This window comes from Jaculus jaculus, chromosome 8 (assembly GCF_020740685.1).
Source record: "Jaculus jaculus isolate mJacJac1 chromosome 8, mJacJac1.mat.Y.cur, whole genome shotgun sequence".
Taxonomy (NCBI): domain Eukaryota; kingdom Metazoa; phylum Chordata; class Mammalia; order Rodentia; family Dipodidae; genus Jaculus; species Jaculus jaculus.
In genome coordinates, this window is record NC_059109.1 from 102681500 (window position 1) to 102698081 (window position 16582).

The 16582-nt window shown below is 40.0% G+C and overlaps 1 protein-coding gene across 4 annotated transcripts in view; it reads right to left on the minus strand.

Moving 5' to 3' along the window:
* Positions 1 to 16582, minus strand: part of Ralgapa2 (Ral GTPase activating protein catalytic subunit alpha 2) — a 366249-nt gene that overhangs the window by 261408 nt on the left and 88259 nt on the right. For all 4 annotated transcript variants that reach the window (XM_045156189.1, XM_045156188.1, XR_006638510.1 and 1 more), the window contains exons 5-8: positions 13525 to 13568; positions 4871 to 5048; positions 3626 to 3741; positions 1288 to 1426 (exon numbers count right to left, since the gene is read on the minus strand). In XM_045156189.1, the coding sequence (XP_045012124.1) occupies positions 1288 to 1426; positions 3626 to 3741; positions 4871 to 5048; positions 13525 to 13568 (477 nt within the window). The remainder of the gene's footprint in view (positions 1 to 1287; positions 1427 to 3625; positions 3742 to 4870; positions 5049 to 13524; positions 13569 to 16582) is intronic.

Genomic DNA, 16582 nt, shown 5'->3' on the forward strand with positions numbered 1-16582 from the left:
TGGGATTGCAGTAATGTGCCACAATGACCAGCTTCATAAACAACTTTTAATCTAATAATCTTAGCAACACACTGTTTATATAGTGAGTATAGACAACATATAAAATTAGAAACATATATCTAACAAAGAATATTCCATGAGCTGGAGGAATGACTTAGCAGTTAAGGCACTTGCCCACAAAGCCAAAGAACCCAGGTTTGATTTCCCAGGACCCACATAAACCAGATGCATGAGGTGACACACGCATCTGAAGTTTGTTTACAGTGGCTGAAGACCCTGGTGTGCCCATTCTCTCTCTCTCCCTCTCCCTTTCTCTGACTCTTTCTCTCAAATAAATAAAAATAAATTTTAAAAAAGAGAAAAGATAGATATCTGTTTAAAAATAAATAAATAAGTTAATTAATTAGTTAAATATTCCAGGACCCCTAAAAGTCAATACTTCTTTATCATTCAAACTACACCGGGCTTCAGTTATTCTTGTCTTTCCTAATAATTTGAGTGTGTGTGTATGTGTGTGTGTGCACGTTCATGTGTACATTCATATACAAACACAGCAAAGACAACTGAATTAAATGGTCATGATGTCTAGAGGAAGTCAAATCTCTTTCCCCTCCAAGGGTACTCTTGATCACCCATTTGAACTAACTCCATCACTGTTAAGTAACAAGAAGAAGGTCTCTACCTACTTTTACCACTGTAGGGGATAATTCTGTTTGTGAATTCTAACTCCTTATGAAAAGAAAACTTTCAGAGCTAAGCTAGAAGTTCCCTTGTGTTTCCAGCCCCTGGACTCTACTGTCCTTGCACTGTCCCACCGCTCAAGCATCTCCTTCCATAAGTGCCTGTCCATAGTTCCACAAGACGAAAGGCCCAGCATAGAAGGGCACCCTGTGAGCATCACCCTTGCTGGCCTGCCTACCCACTAATTAAAGCCTCAGGTCACCACACCTCACCACCCATAAGAGAAGACTGGAAATGCAAAACATCTTTTTAACCTTAAAAAGTGGCAAGTGTAATTGGACCAAAATTAGCTGTGATACTTTAAAAATTATTTCTAAGCATAGAAGCCAAGGTTTCCCTTTAGTTCTATAAGGTAAAACTCTGTTTTAGTGGATTCACATAATGAAAACCACTTATTAGGAAACTTTAACCCTCTTTTAATAAAGATATATTCAATACAAGGATAAAGAGACTATTTAACTTTAAAATAATCATGAGGATTACTATGAAAGTCACTGAACAGCCTCCCTGTGGATGTCGCTGACACATGACTCCAACAGTACTTACCAAGTACAGGTTTGTAGATGTTTGTTAACTTAGTGAATGATGGAAACAAATGAGGAAGATAATACTTTCGAAACAATGTAAAAAGAAATTTAAAACCAGTATCTTGATTCTCCTTATTCTTCCACTCCAAGCTTGCAGCCTTTGGATAATATGTAGAAAAGAACATATGTATATTTATAGTCCAAATTAACATATACTAAAATGAAATGCTCTCATGATAAAATTTCTATCATAAATTTTTAAAAATGAAAAATAATACTGGCAATTATGTAATGAAATCCTACCTCAACAAAACTCAAGCTCAAAAGATGATGTGAATGATTTGTTTTAAATGTAGTATTTTTTCAAACATAATGTACAGGCTTTTCCCATCTATATTTGCAATTGTTAACACTTCTTGTCCCTTTTAAAATATTTAGTCAGAAATAATCAGCACTTGTTTCCTAAAGTCAAAAAAACAGTCCCTTTCAATGAGGGCATCCAATGTTGTCTAACACAAAATTAGTATCAAAAAGCAAAAGCTACAGAGCCTTGGAATAGGGCATTCTCCTTATTGCAAAACAATGTGAAGACTGCATACATCAAGCCTGCCAATCTAGCTACAGGTCAAGTTGATGTTGAGGTTTTACTCTCCTCAGCACAGTGTGTGCAGTGTGATCACTGCAACACAGCTCACTAGCTGGAGCCCAGAGCACACCCATTACAGAGGTGTAGTCACCCTCCACTACTGAGGGAAAGATGCCTCACAGGGGAGCTTACAGAGAATCTATCAGTGGTTCTTCATACACATCAGACCAAAGCAGAGCTTCCCAATTTCCTTCATGACAAGCTGGCTCAGAAAATGGTCCTAAGTGTACAGTACCTGATGTAAAGGCACAAGGTGCTTTGGGCCCCTGGGCAGATGGGCTCAGCATCCATAACGTGTCAGAAGCTCTGTTTCTGAGGAATGGCCCCAAGAGACAGAAGGCAAGAAGTATAGACATGTACCTAAAACTCTATACACTACTGGGGCATTCACAGTCTGCATATAAACCTCCACCAGCCCAGGTGTGATGGCAAACAATTTTAGTCCCAGTACTCAGGAGGCTAAGGTAGGAGGACTGCCATGAATTCAGGGCAGCCTGGGGCTACAGAGTGAGTTCCAGATGAGTCTGGGCTAGAGCGACCCTGCCTTAAAAAAAAACAAACCAACAAACAAAACCCTCTACCAATGCCATCCTCCTCTGATAGGGGGATTACATGACTGATTGAAGGTCATACAACTCACTAGTGATAGATCTAGAATACGAAGCCCAAGATCTATCAATACTAGCTCCCCAGGACACATGGATTGTCCAACCACTCTGAGCGGATGGTGTGTGAGTTGCATGTAGGGTACACATGAGCTCACTGGGGAGCTTCAGATGACAAACAGCCTAGTCAGGTTCTGGAGATTCCCAAGTCCTTGTGTTTCTGGTGCTAGTTAAGTGACATGTGGGTTAGGGTGGGGCCAGGATTGCCCAGCAAGACTGAGTAGTCAGAAAGGGCAGCCAAGGACTGACTCTTGGGACAGCAGGAAAAAAAAAATGTAGTTGCCTAAAGAAAACTGCAAAGAAGTGAAAGAGATGAAAAGCCATAAGAAAACAGCATAAGAGGAGGAGTAGCCCCCGTGAAATCACCTCAAGCACTGGGTGGGCAGAGCAAAACTGAAGTAAATCCTACTTCTGCACTGACCACCAAACTAAGGACCCGGCATTTCAGCAGAAACAGGACACAAGCTGGGAATAGCACAAGTTATGAGAAAGTTAGGTGTGGAAACTGGTATGACCAAGATGATGACTTCAACAAATTCACAAGTAAAGGGAAGGAGAGATAGTGAACTGAACACCCAGGAGGAGCAAATGAGCCAGATAAATATTCACCGAGATTAAAAAAAAAAACAAGTACAAGTCAGCTATTAAAATTGCAAGCTACCGAATTTCAGTTCTATATTCTGAGTTGAATCTCAGAAAAGGAGTGTTTGCTATGACGAGGCCTGTGCTAATGTTACAATGCATTCATATCCTTGCCAGCTCTGCCTGATCCAGGCCCACCTCCTCCATCCTGTCCTGCTACTGGACATATGAACGCAGAAGGTAGGGAAGGAAAAAGAAGGAAAACTAGCTTAGACACATTCATACAAAATAGCACTATGCCTTGTCTTGTTGAAGTGGTCCAACAATGGCACATGCTCAGGGTTTAATGAAACATCACATAAAATCATCTCAACAAAAAAGAAAACCATAGAAAACAGAAGGAAAAGAGGCAGTATTTTTCTCCTTCCTACTAAGAATAACACCATCATTTAGTTTTCTCAGACCTGAATCACCATATATTTCAACAGTATTTGAAGAAAAAAGCAGGTTTGGTCCTCAGCGAGCTTCTCTCCTGATACAGCTGGTAGGAGTGGAGTGATTTCTTCTGGATAGATCTTTGCTACAGAAGGGAAAATAATGAAAGCATATTCACAAAGTTAAATTTAAAACTTTTTAAAGTATCCATTAAAATACATCCATCTAGGCAATGGAACTGCTCAGACTGATCTCCAAACCCAGTATCCACAGAGGGCTTGAAAATAGTACAAAAGCCCACAGAGCCAGCACTCCTTTTGGATCACTTTCCCTTTAATTCTGTTTTGGCCAGTCTAAGATCCAATGCTACTCAATGGACAATACAGTGATATGTAGTAGTAAACCAGTGTCCCTAAGGGAAAGTTCCTTAAAGACTCACAAGACACAAATGGTCCAATGAAGCCACTACTGTCCCTCAGGCTGCATGAAAAACGCAGTTGGGCTGGAAAGATGGCTCAGCGGTTAAAAGTGCTTGTTTGCAAAATCTGATGGATCAGGTTAGGTTCTCCAGTACCCACGTAAAGCCAGCTGCACAAAGTGGCCCATATGTCTGGAGTTTGTTTGCAGTGGCAAGAATCCCTGACATGCCCATTCCCATTCATATTCTCTCTCTTTACAAATGAATAATAAAGAAAACACATAATTGACAAAATAAGGTGAATGTCTACTCATGAAACAAGTGATGAGAACAACAGACAAGTTTTAGGAGGCAGATTTAAATGATTAAACACAAAACACTCTCTACTTCCTGTTATTGCCAACATCTGTTCCCTTTCTTCCATTCCTCTTTCTTCCACTTTGTAACATTCTCTTGTGATCATTTCATAGAAAATAGACTCCAGGGTTTGTTTTTTGTTTTTTTTTTTGTGTGTGTGTGTAACTATGGATTGAATCTATGGCTTTGATTCTAATGCCATTAAGAATGCTCTGTGAAGCTGGGCATGGTGGCACACACCCTTAATTCCAGCACTGGGGGGATTGAGGTAGGAGGATCGCTGTGAGTTTGAGGCCTGAGACTACAAAGTGGATTCCAATTTATCCTGGGATACAGCAAGACCCGACCTAAGGGGGTGGGGGGGTGGCTGCTCTGTGAGTCACATGGAATACTTCTTCATGCTCCATCAGGATTTCTATTCAGGAACATTGACACCAAGGAATTCCTCAGTGTAAGTTCAAGAGTAACTTATCATGGCAGATCAGGTAACAATGCTTACCATCAGCTACAGTAGGACTAGGGTTGATGAGTGTCTCCAGTGTGCAGGGGCCCCTGGATGACAAGACTGCTGGGAAACCAGGCACAAGACAAGCAAAAATCAGCACCTGCTCTTCTGCACAGTTTGTCTGAAGTGCTTGAAGCCACAAAAGAAATAGTCGGATTCCTTCACATCTTATCTGAAAACAAAATGAAAGCAATAAAAACAGAACACTTAACATGTATTCAAAGAAATTCATGTTAATACAGCATCAGTCTTAAGAGAAAGAAAAACTAAAGCTGGAGAGGTGGCTCAGCAGTTAAAGGCGTTTTTCTTACAAAGCCTGATGACCGTTGATTTCCCAGTACCCAGTACCCACATAAAGCCAGATGCATAAAGTGGTACAAGCCATCTGCAGTTTGTTTTCAGTGGCATAAGGCCCTGGCGTGCACATTCATATTCTCTCTCTCATAATAAATAAGTTATATTTTTAAAGGGGTTATGTAGATGGCTCAGTGGTTAAAGGTACTTGCTTTTTGCAAAGACTGACAACCTGAGTTTGATTTCCCAGTACCTACATAAGGCCAGATGCGCAATGTGGCACAAACTTCTACAGTTTGTTTGTAGCAGCAAGAGGCCCTGTGCACCTATACCTTCCTTTCCTCCCTGCTGCCCCTCTCTCTATCCCTTCCCTTTCCTGTTTCTTTCTCTAATCAAAAAAATAAAAATAAAAATCTTTAATAAATAATAACTAGAAAGCCAAGGATGAGTGTCTTGCAATCCTAGCACTTGAGAGTCTGAGACTGGAGGAGCTCAACTTTGAGGCCAGCATGAGCTACAAACACCCTCCAACCCCTAAAGATAGAGGACAGGAAGAGTGAAGAAGACAAAAGTAAAAGTCAAAGGTATCATTAAATATTAACACAGCTTCTTCACTTAGTGACAGGCAAGCATGCTACAATAGAGCATAGACAAATAAGAGAACTTGGGTTTAAATTCATCCTCTGCTACGTTCTAGCCATAGCCACAGAAAACCACTCAACTTTTCTCTGCCTGAGTCTCCTCATCTGTAAAATGGGGATCTTATAAGAGTTCTGCCACAAAGGACTGTCACAAGGATTAAGGAACATGTATCAGGTATATATGGCAGTACTTGAGGCTTGGTAATAATGTAACACTATTAATAATATAACAGGGGCTAGAGAGATGGCTTAGCAATTAAGGTGCTTGCCTGTGAAGCTTAAGGACCCAGGTTCAATTCCCTAGTACCCACATAAGCCAGATGCATAAGGTGATGCATGTATCTGGAATTGGTATGCAGTGGCTAGAGTCCCTGGCACGTCCATTGTCTCTCTATCTGCCTCCCTCCCTCCCCCCTCCCTCCCCCCCTCTCTCTCTCAAATAAATAAAATTAACCATATTTTTAAACATAATGTAACAATATTAATTATCCATCAGAACAATGACAAAGAGCTGAGGAGATGAGTCAGGGGTTAAAGGTGATTGCTTGCAAAGTCTCCAGCCCATGTTCAATTCCCCAGTACCCACATAAAGCCAGATTGTACCAGGGAGAGGCCCTGGTGTGCCCTTTCTTTCTCTCTCCCTCTCTACTTATAAATAAAATGTACTTTTTCTTTAAAAAAAATGACTAAGCTTACTTGTCACATTTATACCACACTTTTGTTAGAATTTTTGTCACTTTAATATAATGTGCCCCAGTTTTTACAGTTCTGGAATGTGAAAAATCTGGAGCTAATGAGACTGTGAGGACCTGGCTATGTGTGATAGGGCTGCTCTCTAGCTTCCCTGCCTTCATCTACACTGCTCCCTCCAACTCCTTCACAGAGATCTGACTGGCCAGCATCACTGGAGCAGTTACCTTCTTGTTGCTGAGACAAAACACTAGCCACAAGTAGCTTATAGGAGATTTATTTCATGCACACAGTTTCAAGGGGAAGTGTCAACATACTGGAAAGAGCAAGGCAGAGTTTTACATCTTGTCACAGCAGCAGGGGAAGGAAGTAAGTAGACCAAGGGAACTAAGTACCTAATGCCCAACTGGTCTGGACAAATAAATCCCAATGTCCACCCCCAGCTACATTGCTCCCCTAGCAAGGCTCCACCTCCCAAAGGCTCTACCACTCCCCCAAACTGCCAATAGCTGAGAAGCAAGCATTCAAACCACACAAAGCTATGAGAGACATCCCATTCAAACTACCACAATCTCCTAGTAGACATGTCCTTTTTCTTCCTCTACACTTAGTACTATCTTCATTCTACTCCTAGAATTAAAAAAGCAAACATGCTTTCTTGTCAGTATTTCTTAATTATTGAAAAGATGAAGTCAAAGTTAAATTAGCAAATGTGATTGAAAAATGCTTCGAACACAGCTGAAAGATGTTGACAGCCCAGAATGGCAGCAGCTAGAGGAGTTTCTTGGTGGCCTTTCAATTAACTCAAGGTGGGACTCATTGCTGGAAAGCAAGAGTGTTACAAACCAAATACAAGACTCCTGGGAAAACCAAAAGGTAGAGGCGACACAGAAGACACACATCCCTGTTGCCAGCAATGTTGTACATCACTGGCTGAGTGAATTCACAAGCACACTTCTACACATAACCTTGGAGTCTACCACTACTCCTTCGTTCCGCCTCTACCTATACTGTGTCTCCTCTGGCAAACAACATGAGTGGTAACACTGAATACAGATTATTAGCCATCAGACAAAAATGATGCAGCTCTCTATATCTAATCAAGTAATATTTAACAGAAGAAATTTTCCATGAAATTTTTATCATGTCTCCAAAGTTAAATGCTAACTTGACTTATGACACGTAAAATTAAATGATACTAACTAGATTAAATGATAGATAACCTGATAGTTCTAAACTGTAAGGCTGTTCCCTTCAAATAAGGACAAGTAAGGACTCTACAATAAGACTAGAACATAGCTTACTTCTTTTTTTCAACTTGTAAAAGATATTTAACATACCAAGTTTTAAATAGCTATGGTAGTTAAAACTGGTGTTAAAAAAAAAAAAGAAAAGAAAATGAGCTGGGCGTGGTGGTGCACGCCTTTAATCTCAGCACTGAGGAGGCAGAGGTAGGAGGATCACCGTGAGTTCGAGGACACCCTGAGACTACATAGTGAATTCCAGGTCAGCCTGAGCTAAAGTGAAACACTACCTCGAAAAAACAACAAAAAAAAGTACCTTATTAAGGACATTCATACAACATAATTAGTAACAAGTAAATTATCTCCAATAAAATATTCACCCCTAGGTGGCTTCCTTTCTGCCATTTATATTTTTAGGCTCATCTTATCACAGCATCAGATAGCTTATTTCATTAAAAATAGGTTATTTATTTTAAAACAAGCTAATTTTAACCTAAATTACAACATCAATCTGATGCAAAAAAAAAAAAAAAACACTTTATATTCAAAGGAGCTAAAGAGATGGTTCAACAGTTAAGGTGCTTGCCTAAAAAAGCCTAATGACCTGGGTTCAATTCCCCAATACCCACATAAAGCCAGATACACAAAGAAATACATGTATCTGGAGTTTGTTTGCAGTGGGTAGGGGCCCTAGCACACCCATTCTCATTCTCCCTCCCTCCTTGAAATTAAATTTTAAAAAATATATTAAAAAATTGTATTCAAGAGTAACATTCCACAACTCTTCTTCCCTACAATGATTTTCAAATTTAGCAGAGCTTTCTGCCTAAGCAAGCCCCTTGCTCAGCCTTCCTGATTGAATAGCCCCTGGATCCCCAACTCGCAGATCAACTGCTATGGACGGTGCACACTCAAAGTAAGTAGGCCAGAACTCCCAGTCAGTTCCCCACCTCCCAGTTCCTGGGTCCCAGTACCCCTGCTGCTGGCTTGGGGCAACCTTGTCCCGTACCCAGATCCCTATTCCTCTAAGCCAGAAGATGCATGAGCCATTGTAGGAACCGGCCTCTTGCCCCTGGCTCTCAGGCTTCCAGGTTCCTGGTTCCCCAACCCCTGATCCCCATGAGGTGAAGAGTATGTGCAAGTGGAATAAATAGGCCAGAGCTCCCAGTTCCCCCCTTTTCCCAGTCCCCCAGGTACCTTTGATGTACTTACAATTTCCACAATCTTTACTGAAGAACTAAAACCAGGTTTTCTTAAACTGTTTCACATAATCAAAGAGCAGGGAATCCTCCCCAACTCCTTTTATGAAGTTAGTATCACCCTAATACCAAAACCTGACAGACATATAACAAGAAAACTACAGACCTATACCCTGATAGATTTAGATGCAAAAATCCTAAACAAAATCCTAGCAAACTGAATTCAACGACACATCAAAAGCATTATCCACCTTGATCATGTAGGCTTCATCCCAGGGATGCAAGGATGGTTCAACATACAGAAATCAGTTAACAGAATACATCACATAAATAAAGTTAATCACAAGAACTACATGATCTTCTAAATTTATGCAGAGAAGACCTTTGACAAAATATAACACAACTTCATGATCAAAACACTGGAAAGGATAGGCATGGAAGGTTTATACCTCAACACAATTAAGGCTATATATAAAGTACCTAAAACCCAAATAATAGTTAATGGAGAAAGGATCAAGGAGTTCCCACTGAGATCAGGAACAAGACAAGGGTGCCTACTCTCACCACTGCTCATTAACATAGTACTAGAAGTACTAGCCCAAGCAATAAGACAGGAGAAAGAAATAAAAGAAATGTAAACTGAAAGGGAAGAAGTCAAGTTAGCCCTATTTGCAGATGACATGCTCCTATACATAAGTGCCCCAAATCATTTCAAAACTTCTGAAGATGATTAATTCCTTCAGTAAAGTAGCAGGATACAAAATCAACACACAAAAATCAGTAGCCTTTCTATATGCAAAGGACAAATATACTGAGAAAGAAATCAGCAAGGATGTCCCATTTTCAATAGCAACAACAAAAAAATTAAATACTTTGGGATAGCACTAACCCAGGATGTGAGAGACAAATAAAATGAAAACATGAACTCAAGAACAAAATCAAGGAGGATGTGAGAAGATGGAAAAACCTCCTATGCTCCTGGATAAGTAACATTAATATTGTGAAAATGGCAATTTTATCAAAAGCAATACAGAGATTTAATGCAATACTAATAAAAATTCCAGCATCATTCTTCACAGAGATAGGGAAACTGATCTCAAAATTCATGTAGAATGGCAGCAGACCACAGATATACAAACATGTCCTCAGCAAAAAACACACTTCTGGGGGTATCACCATACCTGATCTAAAGCTATATTACAAAATCATAGTAATAAAAATAGCACATTACTAGCATACAAATAGAGATATAGACCAATGGATCAGAATTAAGACCCAGACCTTAGGTCAAGTAACTATACCTACTTGTTCTCTGACAAAGGTACCAAAAACATACACTGGAGAAAAGATTGCATCTTCAACAAATGGTGCTGGGCAAATTGGATAATCATATGTAGAAAAATGAATGCAAAGCCTAAGAGCACATGTTCTAATCTCCAGGTCCCACATAGCCAAATGCGAAATGACACAAGAATTCAATATCACACAGGCACACAACACAAGGGACACATGACTCTTTTGTCCATTCACAGCAGATAAAAGGTCCTGGCATCCCCATCCTCCCTCCCTCCCTCCCTCCCTCCCTCCCTCCCTCCCTCCCTCCCTCCCTCCCTCCCTCCCTCCCTCCCTCCCTCCCTTTCTCTTTCTCTCTGCCTCTTTCTTACTCTCACAAAAAAAAGAAAAATGAAACTAGACCCACTCATCTCACCATACACAAAACTCAAGTCCAAATAGATTAAAGACCTCAATATACAACCTGAAATTCTTTTCCTACTAGAAGAAAAAATCAGAGGAACTTTCCATGATTTAGGAGTGAGAAAAGACTTCCTGAACAAAACCTCAGTAGCCCAGGACATTAATCACTTAACACTGGGATCTCATGAAGCCAGAAAGCTTTGGCACAGACAAATATATAATAAGCAGAGCCAATAGATTACCGAGTGAATGGGAGAAAATTTTCTCCAGCTATACCACTGACAGAAGTATAATATCTAGAATCTATAAAGAACTCAAAAAAACTAAACAATAAAAAAAATCAAACAACACACTCCAAAAGTGGGGTATAAAACTGGAAAAGGAGTTCTCTGAGGAAGAAATAGAAATGGCTAGCACACACTTAAGAAAATGCTCAATATCCCTAACCATTAAGGAAATGCAAATTAAAACAACCATGCAATGTCGTCTTACAGCAAGGATGGCAATCATTAAAAACCAAACATCAACAAATGTTGGCAAGAATGTGGGAAAGAGGAACCCTCATCCAGTGTTGATGGGAATGTAAACTTGTACAACCACTATGGAAATCAATATGAAAATTCCTGAAAAGGATGAACACAGAGCTACCAACAGACCTAGTTATTCCCTTACTAGGAATTTATCCTAAATGCTCCATGCTTCACTTCAGAGATATTTGCTCAACCATGTTTATAGCTGCTCAATTCATTACAGCTAAGAACTGGAATCAATCCAGGTGACCATCAGTGGATGAATGGATAATGAAATTGTGATACGTACATTTACACAATGGAATTCTACTCAGCAGTAAGAATAAACAGTACAATGAAAGTTGTAGAAAAATGGACAGACTTGGAACAGATCATACTCAGTGAACTCACACAATCAAAGAAAGACAAATACTTCATGGTCTCACATATATGCAGTTCCTAAGCTGGAAGAGCTTGATTTGCTGACATACCTGATAGCCAACTCTAGGCCCAGACAATAGGGATGGAAGGGATTTGGGGGAGGGTAAGCCAAGTGTGGGTAAAAACAAACACAAAACTAATTCTAAAGTGAACTGGTACCATAGAATTATTTATCCTTGGAGATAGAATAAAGATACAACTCTCAACAGGAAGAAGAGGCGAATACCTGAAAAGATGGGTACTTGAGAGGGTGGGATGAAGCCTAAGCTTTGTATGTTTGTTTATTTATTTAGTCTCTGGCCTCTAACTCCTAGTGGCAGAAATTAGTTGCTACCCACAATGGGATGTTGATCAGAGAGACCTATGAGGTCCCCAAACCAAGACAGGCTTCTGTCAAAGCACTTGAATACGTGCCTGAGGTATAAGGTAAGACCCAATTGCTGAAAACACCATATGCTGCCAACACAGAGCATGGAGAGACCTGGCTGGAATCCAGAAGAGACCAGTCCACAGATAGCAGCTCTAGTGCTGGAAAGCACTATATGAGCTACTGGGGGAAAGTAGCCAACAACAGTCTGAGCAACCAAAGATCTAAACTACTCAGAAGCAAACACCCTGACAAGATATACATGCCAATATAATAGTGGCACACAGCCTTGGTGGGTAACCAGTAGCTTTCTGATTGGCTAAGAGATCTGCTCAGTATAAGGAACCCATACGTGGAATTAGGAATCAGATCAGACTCCTAAGGAGACAGTTTATGCTCACCAATGTCAAGCTCTCACTAGTCTTTGACTCAGAGAGGAATTACATATATCAAATTTTCCCTAAATTAATAATTCTTATCTCATTTAAACTATGTTAACTACACTCTCTGTTGGAGAATCTGTTCTTTTTCAGAAGGTAGCAAGACCCAAGGAGATAGACTCCTTGCACTTCAGCCAAGCCATAGCTGAAACTACAGAGGAATGGGGAGACAAGCAAGAGTGTTGCTTCCACGCTGAACCTGATAATCAGTGCCCGGATGAAGGAGACAGACCCTGAGGATATGCAACACCTACCAAAGCAGAGATCCAGAGGCTCCTTAGGAACTCATCACTGAAGTAGGCTTAAAACTCACCCACCATGGCTCAGGTTATCTTGCGAAGAGGGGGTGGAAAGATTGTAAGAGCCACAGGTTGAGATATCATGCCCAGAGACATTCCCTCATCCCCCCACAAAAACAGAACTGACTGCTATTCCCACAACATAACCTGAAACCCCACTGAGGTGGGTTCCCAGCAGAATGGAGGCACATATGAGGGGAAAAGAGGGCACCAACACTTGATGTATCCATACAAATTATGTTAATGATAATTATAAAAAGAACAGAACAGTATTAAATTATGTTAATAATAATTATAAAAAGAACAGAACAGTATTAAATTATGTTAATAATAATTATAAAAAGAACAGAACAGTATTTTAATAAATGGCCTAACTTATGTTTTGAGGCATCAATAAATTTAAGAGTAGGGCTGAAGAGGTGATTCAGTGGATAAAGGCACTAGCTTGCAAAGGCTGACAATTTGGGTTTGATTCCTCAGCATTCATGTAAAGCCATATGCACAAAGTGGTGCATGCATGTGGAGTTTGTTTGCAGTGGCAAGAGGGCCTGGTACACCCTTTCTCTGCTCCCCATTCTCTTTCTGCTTACAAGTAAATAAGTAAAAATTATACAAAAAATTAATAGTAAAGAAAAACACCATTGTACTTTTATCAAAAATAAATACTTTGCTGGGCATGGTAGCACACATCTTTAGCAGTTGGGAGGCAGAGGTAGGAGGATCATCATGAGTTTGAGGCCACCCCGAGACTACATAGAGAGTTCCAGGTCAGCCTGGGCTAGAGCAAGACTCCACCTTGAAAAACCAAAATAAGTACAGAAAGAAATACCTTAATAGAATTTCCAGTGTGTATAAGCTTCTTTAAAGTTGAACCTAAAAATTTAAAACAATGAATTAGAATACAGTATATTAATACTTTTAAACTATATTAAGGAATATTTAAGATCCTTTTGTTATTTGTTTGGGTTTGTTTGCTTTGTTTTTGTTTTTTTGAGGTAGGGTCTTACTCTAGCCCATACTGACCTGGAACTCCCTCTTGTCCTAGGCTGGCCTCAAATTCATAGGGATCCTTCTACCTCTTCCTCCAGAATACTGGGACTAAAGACATGCACCATCATGCCCAGTTCCAAGCATTTTTATAACATTTTACAAAATTTCAGAATAGCAGGATTCTCTGTAATGGTTGCTTGCAAAAGCTATGAGGTTGCAGCCCTCTCTATATACTACGAAATAAAGTCTCTCCTGAGGATGGAAATATATGGCTGAATTTTCTATAAATGCATTCATGCCCCTAGTATGAACACAGTTTAGCAACAACATCTAAACCTCATGTTCTGCATTAAAACTAAAAAAAAAAAAAAAAAAAAAAGTTAATTTTAAAATAGAAATAAGATGGAAGTTTAGGAAACAGAACTTTTCTCTCAATCATTATATATTAAGAAAAGAATTATTCAGAACCCTTGTGCTATATTTAAAAAGCAGATGTCTAATGTATTTCAAAGAGATGCTCCATGAAATACAGGCAATATCTCAGCAATCAATGCAAACTATAGCTATGTGGATATAACATACATGTATATTAGGTAAATGTACCCTCTTCAGGATGCATCAGCCAGAATAAAGCCACTGGCAATATGAAGAGTCTTTTCTAGCCGCTAAGCCATTACCCTCACACTTATACTGGGGCCCAGGTTGATAATCTCTTGAGTGTCTCACTAACCATATTGGTTGTTACTTTATTATAGACTCAAGTGAATAACTCAAAGAATAAAGGAATGAATAAATGAATCTGATTAGCTAAACGGATTCAATGACATTGCTTGCATCATTAACTTTTATTGTATTTTTACATATAAATGTCCTATGAATGTAAGTCTTATTACTTTTGAAAAGGCAGCAAGAATACTAGGGCTGAATAAGATGAGTAAGTATCTTGCGCAAAATGTAAACAGCATACAAAACTCAAGAATCAAAGAAAGTATTGTTTAAATGCAATAGTTTTTAAAATTCAAAATGCAAAAAGTCCATAATGAACATTAAATTTTTAAATATTAACCATGATGCTGAATCATAGTGAACACCTGAGGTCAGAAAAAAAAGTATATATCCCTATATATATATTTTATTTTACTTATTTTTGTTTTTGTTTTTCAAGGTAGGGTCTCACTCTAGCTCACACTGACCTGGAATTAACTCTGTATTCTCAGGGTGGCCTCGAACTCACGGCAATCCTCCTACCTCTGCCTCCCAAGTACTGGGACCAGCACGCCCAGCTCATATGTATTTTATTTTTAAAATATTTTTATTTATTTGTAAGCAGAGAAAGAGAGGGCAAGAATGGGTGTGCCATGTACCACTTTGTGCATCTGGCTTGATGTGGCTTCTGGGGAAATGAACACTGGTCATCAGGCTTTTTGCAAGCAAGCACTTTTACCCTCCAAGTCAGCTCTTCGGTCCTATATACATATTTTAATGTTAACCCCACCACGAACAAAATTAAAGTATTTGAAGGCAGACATGGTATTGCATGCCCTTATTAGTGGCACTACTCAGTAGCCTGGGGCTACAGAGTGAGCTCCAGGTCAGCCTGTGCTAGAGTGAGACCCTGACTCAAAAAACGAACAAACAAACAAACAAACAAAAAATAGGTGTGGGTAGGTGTGTGGTTAGAAGGAGGCAGTAGGAAGTGACACTTCAGAGTTTGCAATTTTTCTCAGGGATGAATATGATAGCTGCTTCCAGACTATGATAATGCAGTAAGAATGGTAAAGTATTTGATAAAATTCTTGAGATTCAATGTGGAAGAATGGTTACATGGGACTGGGGAAATGGATCAGCAGTTAAAGGCACTTGCTGGCAAAGCCTGCTGGCCTGAGTTCCATTTCCCAATACTCTTGTGAAGTGGAGCATGCATCTGGAGTTTATTTGCAATGGCAAGAGGCCCTGGCGCACGCGCGCGCGCACACACACCACTCTCTCTCTCTGCTCCTAAAGAATTTTTTTTAATTGTTAAATGGAAGCTGCATGTTTTATAGAAGATAAAATTTAGTGTGTTCCTTTCTATAAATGTGTGTTGTTTTTAAAAGATCAAAATTTTAGGCGGGTGATGTAGCTCAGATGACAGAGTTTACCCTGCGTTCAATTCCCCAGGATCCAAAAAAAACTGTGTGTGGAATCAAGAGTGGTGACTCATGCCCTGGCAAAGCTGAGTTAGGATCACCATGAGTTCAGAGCCAGCCTGGGCCACAGAATAAGATCTCTTCCTGAATAAAACCAAAAAAAGAGAGGGAGAAGAGAAGGAAGAAACAGGAGGAGGTAGGGAGAAGACAGACAGAGAGAAAAAAAAAAAAAAAACCTGGGTGTGGTGGCACATGCCTATAATCCCCGCACTCAGGAGGTAGAGGTAGCAGGATCAAAAATTCAAGGTAGGGCTGAAGAGATGGCTTAGTGGTTAAGGCCCTTACCTGCAAAGCCAAAGGTCCCTGGTTCAATTCCCCAGGACCCACGAAAGCCAGATGCACAAGGTGGCATATGTGTTAGGAATTCATTTGCAGTGGCTGGAAGCCCTGACACGCCCATTAATTCTCTCCCTCTCTCTCCTTCCCTTCCTCCTTCCCTTCCTCCTTCCTTCCCTTCCCTTCCCTTCCCTTCCTCCCTCCCTCCCTTCCTCCTTCCTTCCCTTCCCTTCCCTTCCCTTCCTCCCTCCCTCCCTCTCTCTCTCTCTCTCTTTCTCAAATAAATAAGTAATAATAATCTTAAAAAACATTTTAAAAATTCAAGGTCTGCCTCATCTATGTATGAGCTCACTGTCAAGCCTTGGCTACAAGAGATAGTGGTTTCTTAAAAAGAAAAAACCTGCAATAGTGGCACACTATTTCCCACACCAT